This window comes from Bos indicus x Bos taurus, chromosome 10 (genome assembly GCF_003369695.1).
Source record: "Bos indicus x Bos taurus breed Angus x Brahman F1 hybrid chromosome 10, Bos_hybrid_MaternalHap_v2.0, whole genome shotgun sequence".
In the NCBI taxonomy this organism is placed as follows: domain Eukaryota; kingdom Metazoa; phylum Chordata; class Mammalia; order Artiodactyla; family Bovidae; genus Bos; species Bos indicus x Bos taurus.
In genome coordinates this window covers 31365011-31391390 of record NC_040085.1, presented here as the reverse complement: position 1 = coordinate 31391390, position 26380 = coordinate 31365011, and the positions used below count along the sequence as shown (strand labels likewise).

General features: G+C 48.9%; 1 protein-coding gene across 1 annotated transcript in view; it reads left to right on the top strand.

Moving 5' to 3' along the window:
* The window catches only part of PLA2G4E (phospholipase A2 group IVE), an 80947-nt gene that overhangs the window by 28480 nt on the left and 26087 nt on the right, over positions 1–26380 (top strand). The window contains exons 2-4 of the mRNA XM_027553620.1: positions 16806–16878; positions 22934–23070; positions 25040–25171. Of these exons, the coding sequence (XP_027409421.1) occupies positions 16806–16878; positions 22934–23070; positions 25040–25171 (342 nt within the window). The remainder of the gene's footprint in view (positions 1–16805; positions 16879–22933; positions 23071–25039; positions 25172–26380) is intronic.

The window sequence follows — 26380 nt, the reverse complement described above, 5'->3', positions numbered from 1 at the left end:
ACTCGACAGGAAGGAAGTGTCTGCCTATGTAGACCTAGCCTGACCTAAATGGAGATAGACAAGAATCTGCTCTGGCCAGGCCAAGTGACCAGAGACAGTGAAGAATGAATGGAGCCTGTAACCTCACCTCCCATCACCTTTCTCTGACACTCACAGGCCCTGCTCTGGATTTCTCTTCCTTCCGTGACCTGCAGGTTTACCCTTCCTGGGCACTGTCTTTTCAGGCCCAGAGTGACAGCTTGAGAAGCTGAGACAGAGTCTGCCTGGAACTGGGGGCACTGGGAGCCTGCAGGGCATTTGGATAGGATGAGACCCATCGCCACTCCTGCCTGGTGAAGAGGGAGTGGCATTTATTTATCAGGGGCCTTTTACAGGCCACAGCTTGCCCCAAGCAGCCACCTTGGGCTGATGAAGGAGGCACGCCTGCCTTCTGGCTCACCCAAACACAGTGCTGATGGCCACCTGTTCTGCCTGTAGGAGTGGGCTTTTCTCTCTTTTTTAAACATTCTCTGCTCATGAGTCACCACTGCCAACAAAAGAATCATCGTGATTCTTCTACTTGGCATCTGGGATCTTATTTAATTTCCTTTCTGAGTCTTCCTTCCTTTCTTCATGCTGTTTCACCTGACCAAAAAATGCTCTTTCCCGGATCCTTCTCTTTCTTTCAAAGTACAGGTTTTTCCTGTTCCAGGCAGCCTCTGCTGACTTTCCCAGTCCCGGGTGGCTCTGATCCCCGAGCAGCATATCTTTCCTCATATGTGACCCAATCATCCTGAGACCGTTTGTGTGACCTTCCTGTCTCATCCAGCATAGGCTGTGAGCTCCTTGGGCAGATGACATATTAGTGTCTGAGGTTGTTGTCCGGTGGATCACAGCACTTGTATTGAATCCATTGCTAAGTAAGGGCAAGCCATGTGCTAAGATTTGGTTCATCTAGTCTTCACAGCCACCCTAGAGGTAGGAATTATTATGCTTCCCATTTTACATGTGGAGAAACTCAGGTGTAGAGGAATAAATTTATCCAAGTTTATGCAGCTAACATGTGACAGAACCAGTGGTTCAAATCCAAGTCTATGAAACTTCAGTGTCTAGACCATGAACTAATTGAACAATGTTCAGTCAAGTCTGAGACAATGACAGTGTCATCCTCACAGAGGTGACAGTTGACAAAGAGCAAATTCAGTGTACAGAAGGCTCTAGACAGTCCGTATTACTATCTGTGAGAGAGAGTCAGGAACGGGAAGATAAAACCTATCATCCGGTTGAAACCAGAGACACAAGTTTTAGTAGCAGGAATGTCACAAGGTTGACAAATGTTGAGCTATGGATACAGGTGCTTTGAGAATGCATAGCACTAAGTTGGACCTCAACATCTTCTTATTAGAATAAAGAAGGGCAGGATCTGTTGACAACACTAGGAACATAATTACTACCCATGTTAGAATGAAGATATTTTCTTGTCATATTTATCCTTATTTTATATCTTGTCATCATGAAATAGTCATGTCTTATCTGTTGGCCAGAAGTTCTGAGATATCTTAATGTATTAATTTCAATGGCTGATTATTTTTTTACCTCCCGTTACTTGAAGGATATAATATTTGCTTTACTTTATGTTGCCCAAGATTTACTTACTCATTGTATGTTGTGGTAGCTTCTGCTGAACAGCCCAGTGATTCAGTTATATATATATATATATATATATATATATATATATATATATATATAAATGTATTCTTTTTCATATTCTTTTCCATCATGTTCTATTATAGTATATTGAATATAGTGCCCTGTGCTATACAATAGGACCTTGTTGTTTATCTGTTTTTTATACAATAGTCTGTATCTGCTAATCCCAAACTCTTAATTTATCCCTTCTCCACCCCCTTTCCCTGTTTGGTAACCTGTTTGTTTTAGGAAACTGAGCTTTCTCAATGAACACAGGAACATCAAGAGGCCTTTTACAAACATAAGGGGGAATCTCAATTTTCAAGGCCAGTAGCATCTCCTGAAAGGCTGAGTGTATGATGGTTAAAGCCAGAAGTTCTGGGACAGACTGATTTGCATCATAGCCTCATCACTGGTGACTCAGGCTGAAAAGAATCTGCCTGCATTGTGGGATACCAGAGTTCAATCCCTCTGTCAGGAAGATCCCTTGGATAAGGGAATGGCTACCCACTCCAATAGTCTTGCCTGGTGAATTCCATGGACAGAGGAGCCTGCTGGGCTACAGTCTATGGGGTCCAAAGACTCAGACACAACTGAGCAACTAACACCTGTCTTATACCATGGTGGCTCTGAACAAGTGGCTTATCCTCTCCATATCTCAATTCGTCTTTAAAATGAAATAATAATAGTGTCTACATCTCAGGTAATACAAGATATGAAAAGTAGTCCCTGTCACTTTGTAAGCATTCAATAGATGGTAACCACTTTGTTCCTGTTGACACCTGTGTGATGGTCCAGCAGTTAACATAACATAACTAGCCACCAGTAAGAAACCGATGGGCATTAGGTGTTTCCAGTTGATGAACAAGATAAGCAATGTTCCTCCCCTGAAAAGGTTAATGGTCTGGTGGAATGAGGCAAAAAGAATAGATGAACAAGATAATCAAGATATGCTTTATTGAATTTGATTTAATTTAACTTAATTAATAGCCAGAGCAACACAGAAGCAAGTAGATAAGTGAAAGGCACACAAGTTATGAAGGGTGGATAGGGCAGGGCTCCTGGAGAAAATGACATTTGAGCAGGGCCATGAGAGAGGAGAAAGAGCCAGCTATGCACAGTGTGGAAGTCAAGGATTTCAGGCAAGGGAATGGCAAGTGCAAAGTCCCTGAGGTGGGAAAGAATTTAACGTGTTCAGGGCATAGAGGGCCATGAGACAGACCCTGATATTTAAAGAAGCTTAATATATGATAAAAACTAAGATCATGGTATCTGGTCTCATCACTTCATGGCAAATAGAAGGGGAAAAAGTGGAAGCAGTGACAGATTTTATTTTCTTGAGGTCCAAAATCACTGTGGACAGTGATGACAGCTGTGAAATTAAAAGACAGTTGCTCCTTGGAAGGAAAGTTATGACAAATCTAGACAGCATATTAAAAAGCAGAGACATCAATTTGCCAACAAAGGTCTGTATAGTCAAAGCTATAATTTTTCCAGTAGTCACCTACTTATGTAAGAGTTGAACCACAAAGAAGTCCTTGCCATCCCAAGGACTATAGCCCACCAGGTTCCTCTGTCCATGGAATTCTCCAGGCAAGAATACTGGAGTGGGTAGTCATTCCCTTCTCCAGGGGATCTTCCTGACACAGGCATCCAACCCAGGTCTCCTACATTTCTGGCAGATTCTTTACTCTCTGAGCCACAGGGAAGCCCAAAGAAGGCTGAGCACTGAAGAACTGATGCTTTCAAATTGTGGTGCTGGAGAAGACTCTTGAGAGTCCCTTGGACTGCAAGACAGAACCAGTTAATCCTGAAGGACATCAACCTTGAATATTCATTGGAAAGACTGGTACTGAAGCTAAAGCTCCAACACTTTGACCACCTGATGCAAAGAGCTGACTCATTGGAAAAACTCTGATGCTGGGAAAGATTGAAGGCAAAAGGGGATGACAGAGGATGAGATGGTTGAATAACATAATTGACTCAATGGACATGAATCTGAGCAAACTCTAGGAGATAGTGAAGGAAAGAAGAGCCTGGCCTGACACAGTAGATGGGGTTGCAAAGAGACAGACACGATTTAGTGACTGAACAACAACAACAATATATGTAATAAAATTGGAACCACACATCAATAGAAAAAGAACACAGTAATAGATGACATGGTCACACGTGGCTCCCTATGTAGTGTGAAAGAAAGCAACAACTCCACTTCACAAGCTAAACTGTGTTCAAAAGAAGGAGCAGAAGGTGAGGAGCCATGGCAGGAAGTAAAAGCCACCAGAAGCTATGGGAGGGTTCTAATCAGGGCTGTCAAATAATCTAGTTTATGTTTTGGGTAGGTTCTGTAGAGAACGGCTTATAGCAAGGCAAAAGTGCAAGCGGGAAGACCAGTTAGACTGAAGCTGCAGTTGAGATGAGGGAGATAATGAGTCAGGCTAGAGCAGTGATAGTGACTCTGGGGAAAAGCTGGAGGGAAAAAAGTTTTAGCTGAGTGCAGGGGCTGAGGACATGGCCTGCTATCACCTCTGGTGGCTGTGAGCCCCGAGTTTGTCTTTTTTAAAAAATGTTTATTTACTTGGCTATACCAAGTCTTAGCTGGGATATAGTTCCTCCACCAGGGATTGAACCCAGGCCCCCTGCATTGGGAGCACAGGGTCTTAGCCACTGAGCCACCAGGGAAGTCCCCCAAGTTTGTATTTTTGATTGTTACATCCCTGAGCCCACAAATCCTTTCCCATCCTCTCTCTCCAAAGAAAGGCAATCTTTATTCAGTGTTCTCAGTGTTGAATAATTGCTACAGTGAAATTTCATTGTTGTTTTAATTTCTCTGGTTACCAGTGATTTTGAACTTCTCCTCAAATGCTTGTTAGTTTTCTGGGTTTTCCCCTCCTATAAATTGCAGGTTCAAATCTGGTTCACTTTTTAAAAATATATTTATTTATTTAGTTGGCTGTGCTGGGGCCTAGTTGGGCATGTGGGATCTAGTTCCTTGACCAGGGATTCGACCTAGCCCCATGCACTGGGAGCATGGAGTCTTAGTTACTGGACCATCAGGAACGTTTCTGACTCCCTTTTTGTGTTGGCATGGCCATTTTTCTTGTGGAGTATATGAGAATTCTTTGTATATACTAGACACGAATCCTTTAGTGATTTGCAACTGCATTGAAAATATCTTCTGTTATTCCATCAGCTGTCTATTAACTATTTCTCTGTGTCCTTAGTTGAGAGGAAACCCTTACTTCTTATGTAATCCAATTTAGAAATGTGGTTCGTGGATTCGAAATGATGTTTAAGAAATCTTCATCCTAGGACCACAGATAGATTCTCCTATGTTGTCTTCTGTAACTTCATAGTTTTCCATTTCTCATGTTTTAAGAACATACCCATTCACAGCCCATCTTTTTATATGGGGGTGGGTGGGGATGCTGTTTTATTTTATATTACACACTTAGCCATTCATGACCATGTCATCTCTTAAACTGTTCTTTTTCTACTGACTCATGGTGCCAATTCTCCTTCATTAAGCTCCCTTAAACATCAGGGTCTACCTCTGACTCCTCTATTTCGTTTCACTGGTTCTGTTCTGACACCAGCAACATGCTGCTTGTGTTCGTGTGACTTCCTAGTTTGTTTTAGTGCCAGGCAGGGTGAGACTCTCCTCTTGACTACTAGTTTTTAGAAGTGAGTTTGTTACCCACAGATATTTCCTAAGAGGAAGAAATTTGGGATTCATTTTGGAGGTAGAACTGTGCTTATGGCATCTTTTGCTTTACCCCAGTTTTACATCTCTCTTTATTTAAATTTGACCACATTTCCCTATTGGTTTCTAGTTTTCATACCTTGCTTAGAAAAATCCTCTTCATCTTCCTCATTCTCTAATATTAATATTTTATTTTAAATCTTCTATAGTGTTGTTTTAATGTGTGCCTATTTAATCTGTCTGGAATTATTTTTGTGTGGTTATAAAGTTTATAACTAACTTTATTTTATTCCAAATGGTCAGCTAACTTTTCTAATAATGAATACTCCGTCCCTTTCTCACTGATTTAAAATACTTCCTCCATCATATAATGAAATTTCATACATACATAGGGTTGTTTCTGGGCTCTATGTGGCTTATGGAAAGTGCTGGAATCCAGAATTTTTGACAAGAATGCAAGAGCATTAGATGAGTTAAGCAGTAACCTGTTAAAATGACAGGTTGAAGGGGGGTGGTTATAAAGGTCACTGGTCAGCCAGCTGTGTGGGGGAGGAACTCATGAGAGCCTGGAGGCTGAGAATCAGATGCTGCAGATGGGGTGGGAAGGAAGGGACAGGCTTCCAGGTATCTTGAAAGAGGGTAGGTGAAGAATTCATCCTTGCCTGTTCTCCTGAGAGAGAGGTTAGTTGAGCCACTGAAGAGGAATGTACTTTTCAATGCTGGGTTACCTGAAGCTAAGAGGCTGCTGGTGAAAACAGATCCTGGTTACCCCAATCAATGAGAGTCAATTAACAAGAACCCCAGATATAGACAGAGGTAGGGGTTCAGAGGAGCAGCTTGGGGGGCTCTGAGGAGATCTCAGGCTCTCTGCTCATCAGGGAAGAAAGGGCAGTGGGTAGAAAGAAACTGAGTCCCCTCCACTTTGTGCAGAGATGGCTTCAGACTTTCCACAAGAAGTAACTCTGGGCACAGGGGCATTGATCTGGAGCATCGGTGGTGTACCAAGAACACTGCCATAGCTTAAATTTTATATTCAGAGACAGCCTGGATTGGGGAAGGCAGTTAGGCACCCTTCACCGGTAGAATGGACGTTGCCTTGTGCCTGGCACTGTGCCTTTCCAGCCCACTCCCACCATTCCCATCCAGTCCTCTGTCCCCTCCTGCTCTACGGAGAGTCCACATGGTCGATTTACTGCTTAACTGAGCCCTCTCTTGTCCCCTTAGTAGATCACAGATCCTTCTCTGTTTCCTTCCCGACCACACCCCATCAGCACAGAGCCGGACAGCACAGGCTGAAGGGTGGGTCTGCTCTGTTTGCTGTTATAACAGGTCCACCTGGGTCAGAAACTGTGTAGAGAGTGCAGAGGAAGAAACTTCCCCCCTCCCTCCTGTTTGCCTACTATTCAATTTTATCTCATTCAACCTAAGTGAGGCCCTGGTCTTGAGGAGTTAATGGACAAATGAAGAAATACAAGGATTGGAGAGCCAGATTTTGCATATACTGCCTAGGCTGGATGGAGTAGGGGGAGGGCAAGGGAGGTTATGGCTAGGCTCCTTCAAGTTCTGGACATTGAGGAGTGCTTAGGAGTCTGGGGCTTGCCCTGGGCCTGTTTGATGGTGAAGGAGGGGGTGGAGGGAATGGGCAGCACATGGGCTGGCTCCTCAAGAGGAAGGTCGCCCTTCCCTCACAACCCTCATCTTATCAAGTTCATGACACTGCAGTGCTGTGGGCTGGCTAGTCCACAATATCAATCAGCATTGCTTTCCCAAAGTTCAGCTCTGATCGTGTCACTCTCCTGCTCAAAAACCATTGATGGCTCCCCATTGCCTAGAGGATAAGTCCAAATTTAAAGCACAGATTTTAAAGGTCACGGCTCTGGGACCCTAATGTATCTTTCCAGATTGTTCCGTCACAGAGCCTCCCTTGTCCCTGCCCAACTCCCCCCACCCTCCATATCCCACTCACCCCCTATACCTCCTCCCACACAGCTCACTACTCTGATACCAGACCACTTACATTCTTGAGCATACCCTGCTTTCTGGCCTCCCTACTCCTACTCATGCTATTCCTCCTCCCAGCATGCCTTTCTCGCCTATCATTAGCTTTTGCAACCCTGTCCATCCTCCAAGACTCAACAGGTGCCACCTCCTCCATGAAGCTGTCTCATACCCAGTCCTTCCCTTTCCAGCTGACACTCATTTTCCAACTTCTGTGTTCTCTAAACCACAGTTTATTAGCTCTGTAAACCACAGATGTTTACAAATGGAAAGGGCTTATACTGCTCCTTCTAGGATACCCGCTGTTAGCATAGCAGACTCAGTGCTCTGAGCTTCTGAGGGGTTGAAAGCACTGGGCTCCCTGGCTGGACTGTCAGCAGCTTCAAGCCTGGGATTTCCTCTCTTAGTAGCGTGTATGCAGTAGGTGCTCAATAAGTGTTGTGAACTAAATTCAATATAGTAGAATCCACCAAGGACTTGTCTGATGGCTCGGTGGTAAAGGATCCACCTGCCAATGCAGGAGCTGCAGGTTCGATCTCTGGGTAGGGAAGATATCCCTGGAAAAGGGCATGGCAACCCACTCCAGTATTCTTGCCTGGAGAATCCCTTGGGCAGAGGAACCTGATAGGGAACGGTCCATAGGGTCACAAAAGAGTTGGACATGACTTAACGACTAAAAACAAGAGTTCACCAAGGGGTGTGGATGCTGAGTTTGTGTTCTTGGCAGAGGGGGATGGCAAGAACAAAGAAGGATGCAAGCTGGGAGGGGTCCAAGCTAAAGCCCCATCCCCCCTCTGGAGGGTCTGGCAGGCAGAGAGGAGCAGGGTGGGGACGTCCTCCTCCTGCACAGGAGGAGGCTCCACAGATACCACCAACCAGTTTCCATCTCTGCATTCGAGTCAGCCCTGCATTCAGATTCACCCTGAGTTTCATACAATCACTTTAATCCATGAGCCAGAAAAGCCGGTTGTGGGGCCCCAGGCGATAGCTCAGGCAGGAAACTCCCAGTGCACCCAGCTGGGTAGCTGAGCAAGCGAAGCCACCTCACAGGTCCCCCAAGTAAGCCAACCACCAGGACAGAGATAAGAATCAGCGGAGTGGGGTGGGGGTGGGTTGGGAGCATCCTCGAAGCTGCCCTGAGCCCAGACAGGGGCTGGGCCCACCCTCCGTTGGCCTTCCGTGAACTAGGGCAGGGAGCACTTGCCCTTGACTCACCAAGGATTCGAGCAGTTACTTTCTTTTCCTCATCCTCTAACTTTGGAGTCCTGGTCACGGTCCCTGCCTCTCCTGAGGTCCCTGCCCACAGCTTGTGGAGTGTTGAGCCACGGGACTAAGTAGAGTTCGGAGGGAGGACACATCCCCCACAGGGGCAATTCTGAGCCAGGACCCTGACAAGTTGCAGAGACAGGGCATCCCCCAATCACGGCTGGGTTAATCCTAGAGTCAGGAGGGTCCGTCAGCCTCTTCCTGCCACTCCCTGGTCCAGTGGACAGCCTGATTGTTCTCCTGGGGGCAGCAGACTGCTGACCCTACCCGTCCCTGCATTTTCAGGATCTGAAGTCCTGAGGGTCCCTTGATATGAAGAGGCCTGTGTCCAGGACTCTACCTGGCTACCCACTTGAGCCCCTCCCAGAGCAATCCAGCCACTGCCGAGAATCCTCTGGAGGGTGGAGCTCTGAGTCAGAGTATAAGTTCCCCATCTCACCAGCCAGCTACAGAGCCACATGATGCTTCAGAAGCAGATGCCCGTCTGGGTCTCCCACTACCCGCCAGACTCATGCCAAGAGGACGGGGACAGGCCTGCAGCCACCTGTGCATTGGAGGTGAGGGAACAGGGCTGGGTGGGTGGGACAGGAGCCGAGGGCAGGAGACCTGCTCAGGGAGGGCTGGGGTCACGGCAGACTCCAGAGACATGGAGTGCCTTGGCTAGGGCAGCCCCTGCTTGGCACTGGGAGACACAGTCTGGCCCAGTTGGTACCAGGCCTCTGGGTGGATGGCCCAGCTTCAGACACCCGCAAGCTTGACAAGATGCATGGGAGTGGCTCAGGGCCATCCTGGGGCCAGCAGCACCCAGGAAGTGCTTAGCACTGCCGGGGATGGGTCACATTTGGCCACTCCTAGCAGCAAGCAGGCTTTCACCCTGTGGACCTGCCGAACTGCCTGCTGTGAGACTGTGTGGTGTGGTGTCAGGTGAAGACCAGTGCTACTGCCGACCTGTCCCCACTGGCCGTGAAGCGCCCCTCCTAGTTTTGTGGTCGAGACCCCTGGGTCCATATAACAGCTCCCAGGGAGACCCCAGGTTCATGGGTCAAACCTCCAGGGCGCTGGACCAGTTCTGTCTGGGCTTTCCCACCTCATCTCAGTCTTCCAGTTTGCTGCCGGCATGCCATGGAAGCACTGTCAGCAGTGACGTTTTCCTGTTGACCTTCCCCGGCCCACACTAGATCATGGAATGAGATGAATGATGCTCCGGAAGTGTTTTGTCTTGGAGTGGGAGGTGGAGACCCTGCTCAGTCTCCAAGGATCCCAAGAGGGAAGTTCCAGGCTGTGTGGTGCCTGATGCCCCGCTGACCGGTCCAGGATAGATGTCACCTTCTGGGCTGTTTCTATACAGCCCCCGGGGTGCTGAAAGAGCTTCTGGTCCACATGTGCTCCTGTCTCCCTTGTCTCATTGAGCCTCCAGGAGCTTGAGTGAGGAGAAACCTCCACAGAAAGGACAGAGCTTACCTTAAAGTGAGGAATGAAGCAACTGAGAGCTGCACTCTTCCCTCTCAGGTCCTGGGGGGTCCATAACTCAGAGCTGGGACTTCTTGCCCAAACCCCTCACCTAGTCTGAGTGATAAAAAGGAACATGGTCTGGGGAGCTGCTCAGACTAGCAGGGAAGCATTCTAGGGGCCCATAGAGTCCTCATCTGCATGCTCTCCTTTTAGGGAGGGTCCTTGTCTCTTGGAAGCTACTGCCAGGCTGTCCTGAGCTCTGACATAAGTATCACAGGAAATTGATGGATACCCCCTGCTCTCCAGCAAGGAGGTGGCATCACCAGCCGGCCCTGCCCTGAGAAGCCCTGCAGAGGGGAGTTCCCACAGGCTTCCAGGGAGCTGTCTTCCCTCATCAGCACCCAGACCTCATGGGCTGGTTTGGTTAGGGTAGCCTTGACCCTTACTACTTCTGAAATATGGTTGTCATACCCTCCTCCCAACTCCCACCTGCACCAGGAGCCAGACCCTGGGAACCCACCTGTAACTAAATAGTCTTCTAATGTGTGGTGACGGCTAGTTTTCTGGGGTGTTAGGATAGCCTCCAAACGGGAGCTGAGGGTTTAACTCCTGCCTCTGCTGTTGACTACTCTAGTGCATGACCCAGAGCAAGCTATTAACTGAGTTGGTTAATTCCTGGTGAGGGCCAGCCTCCAAGTGGATGGAATGGGCAATGCCCTGCAGCCAAGTACATCTACATCTGCAGCCCCGCCCCTTCTGGGCTGTGTGACCCTGTTTGAGATGCGAGCTCTTTAACCTTGGTCTTCTTCTCTGCAAAGAGGAATAGTAGTGCCTTCCCCAGAGTCTCGTTGGGGCAGGGGGCCTAGTTGAAAACAGATACAGTGCCCGCAGGTAGAGCAGAGCCTGGCATATGAGAGGAGGGTAATGAATTGTGTTCCCAACCTCCCCACCAAAGCCCTGTCTATAAAGTAAGGGGCTGGAAAGGGGTAATATTGGATTGCAAAATAATCAATCCTGAGAGTCAAGCTTTTTTCCACATGAGCTGGCAAGATGCCCCTGTTCTAAGGAGGTTTAAGGGGAAAAAGAGTCCTGGCGAAACCAACCCCAAGGACCAAGGCCAGGAGGAGGCTGGAGCCAGGTGTGCCTACAGCCTGAGCCATGGCTTCCCAGAAACCTGCCATCCAGCCCCCTGTCCCTACACAGCGGTCCTGGTTGTTAAAGTATCTAAATACACTTCTCCACTGGTTGCCAAATAGTCCCTGCCTTGAGCTCCAACCTCCTGAGTGCTCTCTGGTCCTTGTCCCTGGACCCTCCAGAGCCCTCATGAACCGGAGGATTACCACCCACCCCTGATCCAGGGCTGCAGACTAGCTGGTGCCTGGCCATATCTGCTGGTAAACTTTCACTCTGATACCCAGCTAGCAATCCTGTCAGAGGGACGAGCTTGTCCAAGCCCCTGAAGTTCTTACCCAGATCCCATAAGCCACCCCATACACTTGGGTTCCATAAACCCACCAGTTTCTAGTTCCCATAGTCATAAACACTATCCTTTGATCTATTACATCTTTCTATTGTGTTCATTAGCTCTGAGACCATGCAGTTTTGCATATGCCTAGCATCACTCCAAGAAGGCAATGGCACCCCACTCCAGTACTCTTGCCTGGAGAATCCCAGGGACGGGGGAGCCTGGGGGGCTGCCACCTATGGGGTCGCACAGAGTCCGACACGACTGAAGTGACTTAGCAGCAGCAGCAGCATCACTCCAATTGAGCTAATTATATCAGGAGCAAAATACATACATTCACTTTAATCCCAGAAGGTCATTTTTCATAGACTTAATTCCTGGAATCATCTGGCCCCAAGACCTGAGTCCCGTGTTCCTGCTGCCTTCCTCCCAGCACGGCCCCTCTGGGCTCTCTCTCACACCCTCGAGGCTCTGTCTCCCTGCTGGCAGATGGATGAGTGCTTTGCGGAGTACTTCGCAACTGGGTGTCTCCTGAAAATTCCTGGGCTAAAGGTGTAAGCTGAGGCTCCAAACCACAAAGCAGCCCTCTGTGGCTGCTAGAAAGTGGGAACTTCTCTTAAAAGCTCTTACAGTCCTGACATGCTCTGGTTGTTTGATAAGGGGAGAGATGATGGAATGTGTCAGAAGAGTACTGAAAGTAGAAGGGCTGCTGGAGTGTGTGGGTTATTTGGGGGCTTTGGGATAATTCAAGGTGAAACAAAAAATCTGCCAGGAAAATAGACTTTCAGAGAAGATTGGGGCAAGCAGCATCTGTCTTCATGTTTGTCGAGGGTCACTTTCAAGTTTAAGGTGACAATATAATTGTAGTTATGAACACAGGGTTAAGAATTATAGCTTGGGGACTTCCCTGGTGGTCCAGTGGTTAAGACTTCACCTTCCAATGCACGGGGCGTGGGTTCAGTCTCTGGTTGGGAAGCTCAGATCCCACATGCCTCATAGCCAAAAAGCCAAAATATAAAACAGCAGTGGTCTACATCATATACCCACAAAAATCAGAACTGGATGCAGACTCAATTTCCTTTGATTCAAGCTGAGTGCCTGAGGTCAAAGGACTTAGGCTCAGAGTCTCCATCTGTAAAGCGAGGCTAATAATAACTGCTTTTGGGGTGCTGTAAGGATTAGTGTTGCTGAGTTAGAGTAGAAGAAATGGTCAACTTCGTCGGAAGGTACAGAGTTAGATGAAAGCAAAGAGCTTTTCCTGGAAGGCAGGGAGACCCCAAGTGAGGTCCTACAGGAAGCTGTGGGTGCTCATTCCCTCCCAGGGAAGACACAAGGGAGCTGGGCAGGGCCAAGGACAGCCCCTCCTGGAGGCAGGAAAAGGGCTGTGGTGGCTGAGAGGACCGGACCCCTGGGTTCAGAGACGTGGGGAATGATCCCTGCCTGGGCCAAGGCCTTGGCTGGCTCCCCACTTGGAGTCCTCTAGCTGCCCTCTGAGGAAGTGGGTCAGGGGAACAGGCTTTGCCAGAGCCACTCTCCTGGATGAAAGATGACTCCTGCCTCCTCCCCAGATCAGATCAGAACACGTGCTCTGCCCACATAAGGACCCATGTGCCTGGAGGGGTCTGCCCAAAGGCACAGCTGTATTTCCAGAACCAGAAGAGAAGTGCTATGTACAGCCTTTGGTCCAAGTGAAAAGGCTCAAAAGGCAATCCCATTAGAGCAAGTGATTGACTATGAAAATATTCAGTGTTTCAGAGTTAATCTCACAAAAAGAATCCTCAGACCTGTATGTGACAGTCAGTATGGCTTTGTTCCAACTTTGAGGCAGCTGTTGGGGAAAGAGGAGGAAAAGGCCCTAAAGATGACTTATATATGGATCTCAGGGACCAAGCAACAGCCTTCCCAGCCATTGTCCTATTGTTCTTGGTTAGAATTAAGCCCTAGGAAATTCCCTGGTGGTCCAGTGGTTAAGGTTTTTGCCTTCCAGTGCAAGGGGTGCAGGTTCGATCCTTGGTCAGGGAGCTAAAATCCCCCATGCCTCGTGGTCAAAAATCCAAAACATAAAACAGAAACAATATTGTAACAAATTCAATAAAAGTCTTTAAAAATGGTCCACATCAAAAAAAGAGAGAGAGAGAGAGAGAAAGAGAGGGCAGGGACATATGTATGTCTGTGTCTGATTCATGTTGATGTTTGGCAGAAACCAACACAATTCTGTAAAGCAATTATCCTTCAATTAAAAAATAAAAAGAAACAAAAAAACAAATTAAGCCCCAGTAGAGCCTGGAAGGACAGACATCAAAATAACAATTCTCATGACAAGAAAAAATTTTTAATTACATGCGGTGATGGATAACTAAACTTCTTATGGTAACCATATGACAATACTAAATATATCATCAAATCATTATGTTGTATACCTCAAACTCATGCAGTGTTATATGTCAATTATTTAATTTTTAAAATGAGCAATACTTTTATTATAAAGGTTTTATGAAATTAGAAACTATAAGAGAAGGGTCTGGAAAATAGTAAAGTTACCAAATGCAAATCTGTATCCTGATGCACTAATGTGCACCTGATGTGAGGCCAAACAAAACCAAAATGCTGGAGTTTGGAACAGAGAAAGGTTCGTTGCAGGGCCATGCAAGGAGATGGGTCACGCCTTAAAAACTCCTGAACTCCCTAAAGCTTTCAGCAAAGCCCTTTTCTAGGAAAGACGAGGAAGGAGAGTGGTTAGTTGTTGCAAACTTTTTAGTGTCAGACCCTTTTTTTAAAATTGGGGTTTACTTGTGTTTCAATGTTGTGTTAGTTTCTGCTGTGCAGAAAAGTGAATCAGCTATTCGTATATATCCCCTCTTTTTTGGATTTCCTTCTCATTTAGGTCACCACAGAACACTGAGTAGAGTTCCCTGTGCTATACAATGGGTTCTCATTAGTTATCTATTTTAAACATAGTAGGGTATATATCGGAGAAGGCAATGGCTCCCCACTCCAGTACTCTTGCCTGGAAAATCCCATGGACGCAGGAGCCTGGTGGGCTGCAGTCCATGGGGTCGCTAAGAGTCAGACACGACTGAGCGACTTCACTTTCACTTTCCACTTTCATGCATTGGAGGGGGAAATGGCAACCCACTCCAGTGTTCTTGCCTGGAGAATCCCAGGGATGGGGGAGCCTGGTAGGCTGCCGTCCACGGGGTGGCACAGAGTCGGACACGACTGAAGCGACTTAGCAGCAGCAGGGTATATACGTCAACCCCAATTTCCAAATTCATCCCACCCGCTCTGCCCTCCTTGGTGTCCATACATTTGTTCTCTACATTGTGTCTCTACTTCTTCTTTGCAAATATCTGTACCATTTTTCTAGATTCTATATACATGCATAAATATATATTTGTTTTTTCTTTCTGACTTAACTTCACTCTGTGTGACAGTTTCTAGGTCCATCCACATCTCTGCCAACGGCACAGTTTCATTCTTTTTTATGGCCTAGTAATATTCCACTGTATATACATGCCTTTGTTCTTGAGGTCAGGTCATGGTCAGGTCACAGTGTTCCTGTAAATCTCCACCAAACCAAATATTATCCTATTGGCTATACCTCAGTACAAAATGTTTTTGGTGTTAAAAACAAATATTATCCTCCATTCTGACAAGAAAGGGCAAGGTCTCAAGGCTCATCTCTTCCCCTCTGAGGTCTGGGCTCTGCTAAGAGGTGGAAGCTCCCTATGCAGGCCAGTTACCCTGCTCGGGAGCATTTGTCCAGCATCCAGTCTAGGTCCTCCCACAGTGCTGAGGCTCAACTGAGGAGGCAGATCTCAGCTGGTAGCACCCTCAGGGCCAGGTCCTCAGACACTGTCCAGGTGACATCACTCAGGGAGCCAGGCACCCAAGACCCAGTTGGGCCTCTGGCTCCTCAGTACACCCAAATGAGGGCAGGTCCCCTGGACTGTGACCCATGGAGAGAGCTACCACCATTAGGGTTTGGAGGTGGGGATCAGGGAGAGGTTCGCTGCTGCTTCAAGGACTGAGCCCAACCAATGGACAAGCTGTGGTGAGGGCTCTGGAGCTCTGTGGGACACAGCCCTCTGTCTGTCCCTGGTCCCCAGATCACCCACCGGCCTGAGGCTGGAGGGCCCTAGGGATAAGGCCATGATCAGCCTGCACTGCACTCTCTGCCCCAGGACCCCTGCAAGGCCAACTGAGTGGGTCCTCTCACCGGCCAAGATCAAGGTCTCCTGCTGTGCCCACCCTTCCCCTATTAGAGTAAATGTTCAGTAGATTATATTACAAATATTATCTGACAATAGCCAAGGCAGATGAACTATCTGTGGACAGTCTGAGTTGAAAATAAAAGTATTTATACATAGTGATCTTCTCTGAGTATTGGCATTTTGGGGACTCTTTTTCCTCACACTCTCATGGTTTCCTCTAAACCCTAATACTACTTTAAATAGAGAAGAATTGAATTTGCTCAAAAGGGTAGAAGGTGACTCTTGTAACATGGAGTGGATGACTCAGAGTGTAAAGGGTTCCAGTTCAGAGGCCTCTATAAACATCATTGGGTGGGTTGGAGGAGTCTGATGGTGTCTGCCTTGGGCATGGGCTGGAAGTGGACAGTAAAAAGACTCATGTAACGCAGACATAAAGGACAGACTTTTGGACACAGTGAGGGAAGGAGAGAGTGGGATGATTTGAGAGAGTAGCATTGAAATATATACATTATTGTATATAAAAATAGATAGCCGGTAGGAATTTGCTGTATGACACAGGGAACCCAAAGACAGTACTTCGTGACAACCCAGAGGGATGGGATGGGGAAGGAGGTTTAAGAGGGAGGGGACCTATGTATACCTAGATGTGGTTCATGTTGATATATGGCAAAAATCATCTCAAAATTGTAATTATCCTCAAATTAAAAAAAAAAAAAGACTCCTCTAAGCCTGGGTAAAATGCTCAGGAAAAGGGCTTCCAACTCCAAGATCCAAATAGGAAAGACATGGACAGAAGAGGCACGAAACTGTCCTTCCTCTGGGGTGTGTTGGCTCAGAGAGGATAGAGGACAAAGCCCCTCACCTGCACAGCCTTGGACCCCCTGGGGACCAGAAGCATTCTCCAGACCGCAGATGGTCCCAGGGGAGAGGTCACTGGAGTCTGGGCAGTGGGAGCCTGTCCAGGTTGAGCTGCTATCTCCGCCAAGGCCACCTGCCACCACTGCATGAAGAGTGAGTCCAGTGTCCTCTCCACCCACAGGAGGGGCTGTCTCCATGCCACCTGCTGACAGTGAGGGTCATCCGCATGAAGAACGTCCGACAGGCCGACGTGGGTGAGTCTCCCCCTCCTTCTTCCCTCCCTCCTCTCCACTTCTGGGGCCAGGATGGAGACAGGCCTAGAGGGGAAATGGTCAGGGGTCGCTCTGTGTGTCTGTGTGCATATGTGTGTCTGTGTGTGTTCTGTATTCAAGTTGTATTTCAGACTTTGAGGTTTGTATCATTTTCCAGGCCCCTCCCTGTAGCTGCAACCTTGGTACAAGCAGCCCCTGCAGTCCTCACCCGGCTGTCCACCTCACTCTCTCCTCCCTGCTCTCCTCTCCCTGGGATCCCTTCCAGGAGTCAGCTTCCCCAACCCTGGGCATGAGTTTAGGGGCTGTTGAAATGGAAGGGGAGGCCCTTGGGGACCATGAAGCCAGTCAGCTCCAGTGCTCTTCTCAGGACCTGGATCCCAGACGGGCCCTACAGTGCATGCCAGGGCCCCAGTTCTGCATTCAGCCCATGGATATGGTTGACTCACCAGGGCTCTTTGTTCAGGGTCTTCTTGCTGCTTTAATTTCCCTTTCATCCCAGCCTCTGCTGCATTCCCAGGCCACAGGGGCCCAGGGAAGTCTCTGGTTTCAGGAAGAAATGAAGATATCTGGGTGGGTAGAACAAAAGCCCCTCCCTATGCTGCTCTCACCTCCCCACCATCCAGGGAGGAAGCCTGGTCCTCAAGGAGGACAAAGCTCTGTGTCAGGGCCCATGACTGAGGGGGTTCCCACTTACTGGCAACCACACAGGAATGGCCCAAGGGCTCCAGGTTCCCCAAAGCTCCTTTATATTGCCCTCACCCTGGGACTCAACTATGCTGGCCTGGGACTCAACTATGCTGGGAGAGCCTGACGCAAGGGGAGGCGTCTACATGCAAAGCAATCATGGAGTGGTAATAGGCAATGGCGGGCTTCCCTGGTGGCTCAGATGGTAAAGAATCTGCCTGCAGTGCAAAAGACCTAGGTTTGATCCCTGGGTCAGGAAGATCTTGAGAAGGGAATGGCTACCCATTCCAGTGTTCTTGACTGGAGAATTCCACAGACAGAGGAGCCTGGCAGGCTACCAGTCCATGGGGTTGCAAAAGTGGAACATGACTGAGCAACTAACACTCTCACTTTCTTTAATAGAGGATGACATTCTGATCTTGTCACCACAGGATTTAAAGGACACTGAAAACTGGGAGTAGCTAAGGAAGGCTGCTTTGAGAGCCTGAGGTCTGAGGGGACAAGATGTGAGCATCCAGAGGTCTGGGAGCCCAATCTGGGGGAGGACTCCTCCTGCATTCCACCCCCAGCACCTGCTGGGGGCCTGCCCGAGGCAGACACCACACATCCTCCTCAACCTGAGGGCAGTGCTGTGGGACCCATTTGCACATGAGGATTAAATGCCTCAAGCAGAATCAGTGTTTGATCCCAGGTCTGGCCTGCTGAGGGGTAGGAAGGACAAGCCAGGAGAAGGAGCCCGGGCTATTCAGAGGATGGATGGGAATCGAGGTGGCACCCTAGTCCTTGAGGCAGGGACTGCACGACCTCGAGGGCTTCTGTGCGGATGGAGCAGGAGCCCTGGGGAAGAGGCTGACAGCCTACTGCAAAGCTATCTCCGTAACACCGCAGCGCAAGGATGAGTGTGGAGGTGGGGAAGGGAGGGCCCTACATCCCAGGAGAGAACAAAGGGACCAGGTAGGATTCAGACCCCATCCACGGGACGGTGAGTGTCCAGAGCCCATGCCATCAGTTGCAGCCAGCATGGCTCTGTTCCCAGGTCGGCCAGGGGGCCAGGGACTTCTTGGGCTTCTCAGGGCCTCCCAGGCCAACAGTAATTGATGTGAGGAGCCTGGAAGTGTCCCCTGGATCCGGAGCCTGGTTGCCTCTTTTGCCTTCATTTCCACACCAGAGTGGGTTGTCAGACACCTCACCCCACTCCCATCGGGGACAGGTCACAGCTTTCACATGCCTGCAGTGGCCTCGCCCGTCTTGGCTCCTCTAGAGGTGGCTCTGTCCCCGCCCTGCGTGTCATGCGGGCCTCACACTCTCAGGCAGGCCTGCACTTGTGCTCTCAGACCCTCCCACCATCCAGGGCACTTCCTGCTACACCGTCACCTGCGGGCCCCAGAGGTGGAGGTGAGGTGAGGAGCAGGCAGCCGGAGAAACGGGCTAAGGTCTGGCCCACCTCCTCTCTCTCTCCCCCACATGTGCCTCTGGCACACAGGCTGCCCTTCAAGGGTACCTGGTCCCCTTTGGAACATGTCTGTGTTTTCCTCATTTCCCTGAGGAACAGAGCTGGGGGCAGTCACGGTGTCTGGGGTATCAGCCCAGGTCACGTTGTATCTGGTTCCACAGTTGTCACGGGCTGGGCTCGTTTCTGCCTCGCCTGGGTGGAGACTATCTTGACATCTTGCAGGTCCTGGGTCACCTTCGCCCTAAATCGTTCCTCCTGGCTTAGATCAAAAATGATCTCCCCTCTGGTTCAGTCCTGTAAGAGGTGCCTGAGTTTCTAAGATTTCCAGGAGCCCCAAAGGGATGAGATTCGGGGGTGGCTCCCTCATCAAGGAGCTAGGTCAGGGCTGCGAGAGAACTGGCCTGGAAATCTTGCAGCTGTCCAGAGTTTTTATTCCCCTTGGGACAATAAATTAAAATTCAAACCAGCATCCCAAGAGCTGTGAGGTGGGTGTCTCTAAGGAAGATAATGTTCTTGATATCAGTAGAGATGGTTAAGTCATCTTGGCCACCCACATTCTGGAAAAAGAGATATGTCATTCCTATGACCAAGCCCTTTTTCACTTCATGAGGAACAAGGATGAGAACCAATCTGTGCTTAGGAAATTCCCCAAAGTTCTTAGAATTGGATCATCCTTTCTTAAGCACTCTTAATTGCCAACGCAACAACAGTCACTACCTTAGAGTCAGCTCATGATGCTGCAGCTTGTCATCTGAGCTTGGCGGCCTCCCTCCACCATCATCCCTCCCCAGGATTATCCTCTCTTGGGCTGCACTCTCCTTCCCAACCTTAGGGGGACAGGCAGAATGGATCTCTGCAAAAGAACTGGAAAAAAAATTTATGCTTGATGTGTAGGTGTGTAGACCAATGCTGGCTCTTCCAGGAGTTTTGTTTTGTTTTTAATCTTAACTGGAGATTTAAGCCTTAGGTCAAAAATTCTGAGACTTCAGTGGATTTGTGTATGTTAGTCATTCAGTCGAATCCAACTCTGCAACCCCATGGACTATAAGCTACCAGGCTCCTCTGTCCAAGGGATTCTCTAGGCAAGAGTACTAGAGTGGGTTGCCATTTCCTTCTCCAGGGCATTTTCCCAACCCAGGGATCAAAGCCAGGTTTCCTGCATTGCAGGCAGATTTTTTTTACCATCTGAGCCACCAGGAAAAGCCCAGTGGATTTAATGGGACAATTTTAGGCATTGACTGATGATAGAAAAGGAATCTTAGAGGAAAAGGGGCCTTTCCAGGGTCTGTGAAATCGTGCTAAGCAAGTGGGTGTAGGGTTGTGGGGTCCCTGCCTTCAGGCTCCCCCTGCACAGGAGGCAGGCCAAGAGGAGGGGACTTGGAGCCCAGGAAAAGCCAAAGGAGGGCCCAGGAGGACTGAGCAGGTCCCCAGGGAGTCTCCCTCTGAACAGAGCCATTAGACACACCAACTTACCTATCTATATCTATGGTGACTCAGCCCAGAATTTCTGGGGTGCTGATATATCCCAACAGCAGGAAGCTGGGGTTTTCTACCATTCATTTAGTCACAAATATCCAGCGGTGCCAATACTGGGTCTCCTGGGCTTCCCAGGGCACAGGGGGTGGTAGAGACACATGCACCAACCTGTCAGCAGTGCTCCATCAGGAGAAGAGCGGGAGGCGTCGGGCTACGAGGGGCTCCTGGCCCAGACTTAGGGGCTTAGGCAAGGCTTCTGGAGGGAGGTCCCTTCTGCAACCTGAAAGGGTGGAAGAAGGGTAGTGTGAAAGAGGAAGAGGAGGGTGTTCATGGCAAGGCGACATGGCCTTCTGAGACCTACAGGGCGCTGGGTTTGGCTGGAGTTTGGAGTGAGTGTGAGCACACGCATGCAACAGTGTATGTGTGCATGCATGTGTGAATGCCTGTGTGTGTGTGTGTGTGTTTGGGGACAGGGCAGGGCTGGGATGATAGGGAGAAGGAATGATGTGAGGCTGGCAAAGTGGGAGGGGTAGCCATGCGGAGTGGGTGGGACTCAGCCTGAGTGGGCAGGGAGCCACTGAAGGATCTTTAACTGGGGAGTGACCGATAGGAAAAGAGCCCTTTGGTTTCTCTAGAGAGAAAAGATGAGGGTGGGGCAGGACAGAAGACAGGGTTCCCAGTGGGGTAGTGATAAAGAGATGGCAGAGATGAAGATGGCATGCACCAAGGCAGTGGCCATGCAAGTAGGGAGAAGTGGACAGGCTGGAGAGTACCAAGGAGTTAAATCAACTCAATGTGAGAGCCTGAGTTCATAGTGAGAAGGAACAAGCTGGGCATGGAAGGAATGGTAGGATGATGTCATCATTTTCTTTTGATTCTGTTGTGTTTGGATTAATGATGATTATGACATTTAAAGACAGTGTTATCTCACCTCTGTTTGATGGGTGGAAGGCCATGAATTCCAGTTCATTGAATGGTGAAAGACTAGCCTGAAAGATTAACCAGACAGAGGGGATGAAATCAGAAACCAGGGATGCTCATGATGCAAGCCATGGTTATTAAGTCTGATGAAGTTCTCAATGTAGTAACAATATAGGACTAAGTCAGTCTGTGGGGAGGGGTCACCTCTGGTTCCATTCTCAGAGGACATTATTAATTATAATTAGGAACTAGTTCGGATCAGTCCTATCAGTACAGAACTCCCATCCCTTCGCTGCTTTATCATCTAGAAGAAGCTTCTCTAACACTGGAAACTGTATTGACTTTTCCCCTTCTCTATGTATCTTGTGGGTGTCCTGGGAATTACACCCAGCAGATTGCCAGAAGAGTGACAAGGGCCATCGGGGCACCTCTTCCTCCCTCCTCCCAGGTGGAATGGTGTCAGGACATTGGGTTTTCACCCTATTCCTATCCCTGTGCCTGCCACTGCTCCAAAAAGAAAACCCAGGAGGCCTTCTTTAACTTTAGGAGAACGTGTTGGGGTCACAGCTTTGTCCTTCGAGCACACACAGCATCATCACATTCATGTTGTTCTTTTGAATGAAAAATAAAGTATGTGGTCTTAGATATGAGGGTTTCTTGGGCCACACGGTCCATGTGGGGAGACCAGTATAGATACAAAGCCCAGATGGGTGCATCTGAGATGTTCGGTCACATGGTTTGCATTTCCTGTCCCAGATCCTGCTGAATAGCCTGTTCTGCTCCAGGCTGTCCCCACTGGGCCTTGGGCCTGACTCCCTCCTCCCTAACGGTGTCCCTTCTAATCCTTGCTTCTCCGCAGCCCAGAGCTGAGCCTTACTTTGGCTTCCCTGGTGCTCTGGGCTAAAGCAAGAGATAAACTTGATCTCTGAGTGGCTAGTCCTTCAGATTGTCCCCTGGCAGAGAGAAAACTGCCCAGCCATGTGTGTGTGTATGTTATTTGCTCAGTCATGTCTGACTCTTTGCGACCCCATCAACTATAGCCCACCAGGCTCCTCTGTCCATAGGATTCTCTAGGTAAAATACTGGAGTGTGTAGCTATTTCTTTCTCCAGGGGATCCTCCTGACCCAGAGACTGAACCCAGGTCTCCTGCATTACAAGCAGATTTTTTACTGTTTAAGGCACCACGGAAGCCAAAAAAAGTGCAGAGTCACAGCCATACCTTGTCCCAAACCAACAAGAGCCAGGGTGCTTCTGAGCAGAGCCAGAGGCCATCTCCAGTCTTCAGAACAGGCAGGGGGTCCTGCGTCCCCTCTGAAACCTCCAGCCTGCAGTCCATGACCTTCTCAGGGTTCTGGGACAAAGGTCTCTGGAGAGTCAGGGCCGTGAGTCAAGAGGGGACCTGAAGCTGAGACGAGGCTTCACTCTGGCTTCTGCCTCCACACTCTCTCCTCTTCAGACCTGGATTGGCTCCTCACCCCCTCACCCTTGTCTTCCTCGGACAGTGAGCCTGACAGACTGCTTCGTGAGCCTCTGGCTGCCCACTGCCAGTGAAAAGAGGCTGAGGACTAGGACCGTCTCCAACTGCCAAAACCCAGAATGGAATGAGACCTTCAGCTTCCAGATCCAGAGCCAAGTGAAGGTGAGACACGGGGACAGCACCTGCCTGCCCTGCCTGCAGGTCCGCTCCCTCCTGGCCTGCTTGTCCTTCTCTTTGTTCACGTGGCCTTCTCATGCCTATTTGTCTTTCTTTCTACCCACTTCTTGTCCCATGTCTCCCCACTCACCCACTCCTTTCTTCTGCCTGTCTCGTATTTGTCCCTCTGGGCATAGTTATCCTTCTACCATCATTGTCCTTTCCCTAAATTGTCCCTAGAACTGTCTCCTGCCCCCAAATTGAGTGTGTTTCCAGAACATACACCAAGCAGAAGGATACAGAGAGAAGAGCCAATCTTCTCAATAGGTCCGAGGCCAGTCTAATGCCAAATTTTTCACTGTTGTAAATCCTTTTTGGATGGCTAATTTACTTCTAATTCCTTGGGTGTGTGCTCTTTCATTTGTTGAGTTGCTGATTCATGGCATAGGCCTTCTTCAGATATATGTGACTACATGGAGTTCATATCTCCTGTGGGAGAATCCTGTCCTGAACATCCTGAGTTTTGACAGCTGCCCCAGGGTCCCCTTCAGATAAATTTACCCTCATCATGAAGGCGTCAGAGCCAGTCCTGAGGCATCTGAGGCTTGACAGCTCCATCCAGCTTACCACTTTCATATTTTAGGAATGCATCTCCTTTTTTAGTTCATGACATATCCGTTTGTTTTCAAGTAGAGTTTTATATTTATTGTTTTAAAAATGTCTTTTCTATCATATATAAGATTTTTGTTGAGAAAGGGGGAGTTTCAGTATGAGCTATGCCATCTTGAAACCAGAATGTGTGTTTCTTTTTTCTGTAGATCTCTGGGGCTGCTGGGTTGGTTCTAGGACACACCTGGTTTCTTTTTTGGCCACACCGTGTGGCATGTAGCATCTTAGCTCCCTCACCACAAATTGAACTCATGCCCCCTGCATTGGGAACGCCAAGTCTTAACCACCAGACCACTAGTGAAGTCCCACTCCTGGTATCTAGCAATTACAAAGTCAGCAGATCCCACTCACTAGGAAGCCCCAGAACCATCTCAGGTCCACTAGATAGGGACAAAAGAGGCAAATCCAGACCCAACCTACATCTCCCAGGATCCTTGGAACAAGAGGCCTCAGAGGCTAATCCAGAGGCTAATCTTAGTCACCTAAGTCATCTCAGAGTTCGGCCAGATGACAGGGTAGCTGCTCCACCCTTGACCTTCTGCTTTGGGACCACCCACGAGACATCACTTAGGGGCTGATGAGCCAAAAGATAGAGCTCCAACACTTCACCCCAACCCAATCAAAGCCTCTGTAATCTTTGCCACACCTCTCTACCTGGAGTATGAAATGTAATGGTGTCCCTGAATTGTGTTTTCTGTACCAAAGGAACTGTCTTCAGCTCCTGGGTCCCAGCACTGGATACATGCTATATCTTGGCAAATGTCTTGTTTGCTGTGTCCTTCCATCCTTCCCCTATGTGAAATGAAATCCCTCACACTTCACAGGCCCTGGCCAAGCTTATAAAAGAGCAAAATTCCCCAGTAGGAGAACCAGAGAAGAAGGGCAGGAAGGCCTCAGAGAGTTGCAAAGGAGGGAATAGACACTTTTCTCCCTTAATCCAGGGCTTCCTTGGTGGCTCAGACAGTAAAGAATCTGTTTGCAATGTGGGAGACCTGGGTTCGGTCCCTGGGTCGGGAAAATCCCCTAGAGAAGGGAGTGGAAACCTACTCCAGTATTCTTGTCTGGGAAATCACATGGATAGAAGAACCTGGTGAGCTACAGTCCATGGGGTAGCAGAGTCAGACACAACTAACACTTTCACTTTTCCCTTTATTCATGTCCCCACGAATGTCCCTCACACCTGAGCTGTGCTCACCCCCATCCCTAAGACCCACTACTCACGAGGACTGAGGTCAGGCCCCTCATCCTGGGAATGGGTGGATGCAGCCTCAGTGACCAGACTCACACCCCACCCCTTCTCCCCTAGAATGTTCTAGAGCTGAGCGTCTGTGATGAAGACACGGTGACACCTGATGACCATCTCTTGACAGTTCTCTATGACCTCACCAAGCTCTGCTTCCGAAAGAAAACCCACGTGAAGTTCCCGCTCAACACAGAGGTGGGTGTGGGTGCCCCCGCCCTCAGCCTCCTGCCTCGGGAGGGGAAGCTGGTTACTCCTAAGATGCTGTTTTATGGGATCCTCTCTCTGTAGCCAAGTGGAGAGAAGATAGTGCTGCTGTGCAAATCCCAGCGTTTTGGCTTGCTAGCTGTGCAACCTATAGATTTAATTCCTCTGAGTTCTATTTCCTTGTCTCTTGTGATAATAATATCTACCATACAGGGTCACTGTGAGCTTAAACGGGAATACATAATTAAGGCACCTAGCACTGTTCCGGAGAAGGCAATGGCAAGCCACTCCAGTACTCTTGCCTGGAAAATCCCATGGATGGAGGAGCCTGGTGGGCCACAGTCCATGGGGTCGCTAGAGTAGGACACAACTGAGCGACTTCACTTTCACTTTTCACTTTCCACTTTCATGCAATGGAGAAGGAAATGGCAACCCACTCCAGTGTTCTTGCCTGGAGAATCCCAGGGACGGGGGAGCCTGGTGGGCTGTGGTCTATGGGGTCGCACAGAGTTGGACACGACTGAAGCGACTTAGCAGCAGCAGCACTGTTTCAGTGGCTAGGTGGCTCAGAATCCACCTGTCAATGCAGGAAATACAGGTTCAATCCCTGGGTTGGGAAGATCCCCTGGAGAAGGAAATGGCAACCCACTCCAGTATTCTTGCCTGAAAAATCCTATGGACAGAAGAGTCTGGTAGGCTACAGTCCATGGGGTTGTATCGCAAAGGGTCAGACATGACTGAGCAAATAAAAGAACAAGCCCAGTTCAGAGTACTAAACGGAGATGGAGTAAATGTTGGTTCCCTTTCTTCACTCAGAGTCCTGCTGCTGGGATGGCCCCAGGGTACAGAGGACAGACAAGACAAAGGAGGGCAAATCTGCTGAAAGGCCCAGGATGTTGTTGATTCACCCAACAAGCATTTGAGTGCCCTATGGGAGAGGGGAGCCTGGTGGGCTGCAGTCCATGGGGTCACAAATAGTCAGACATGACTAAGTGACTAACACACACACAAACACACACACAGGGAAGGCACTGTTCCAGGCACCTGGACATCTCAGGGGACGAGCATCCCTGTGCTCACCTGGCTCATGCTCCATGGAGGAAATTAAGGACCCACGAGGTCATGAATTCCTGAAGTTACACAGCAAGAGATGCAAAGCAGAAAATGAAAGCACGGGCCCCTAGCCTTCAGAGTTGGGCT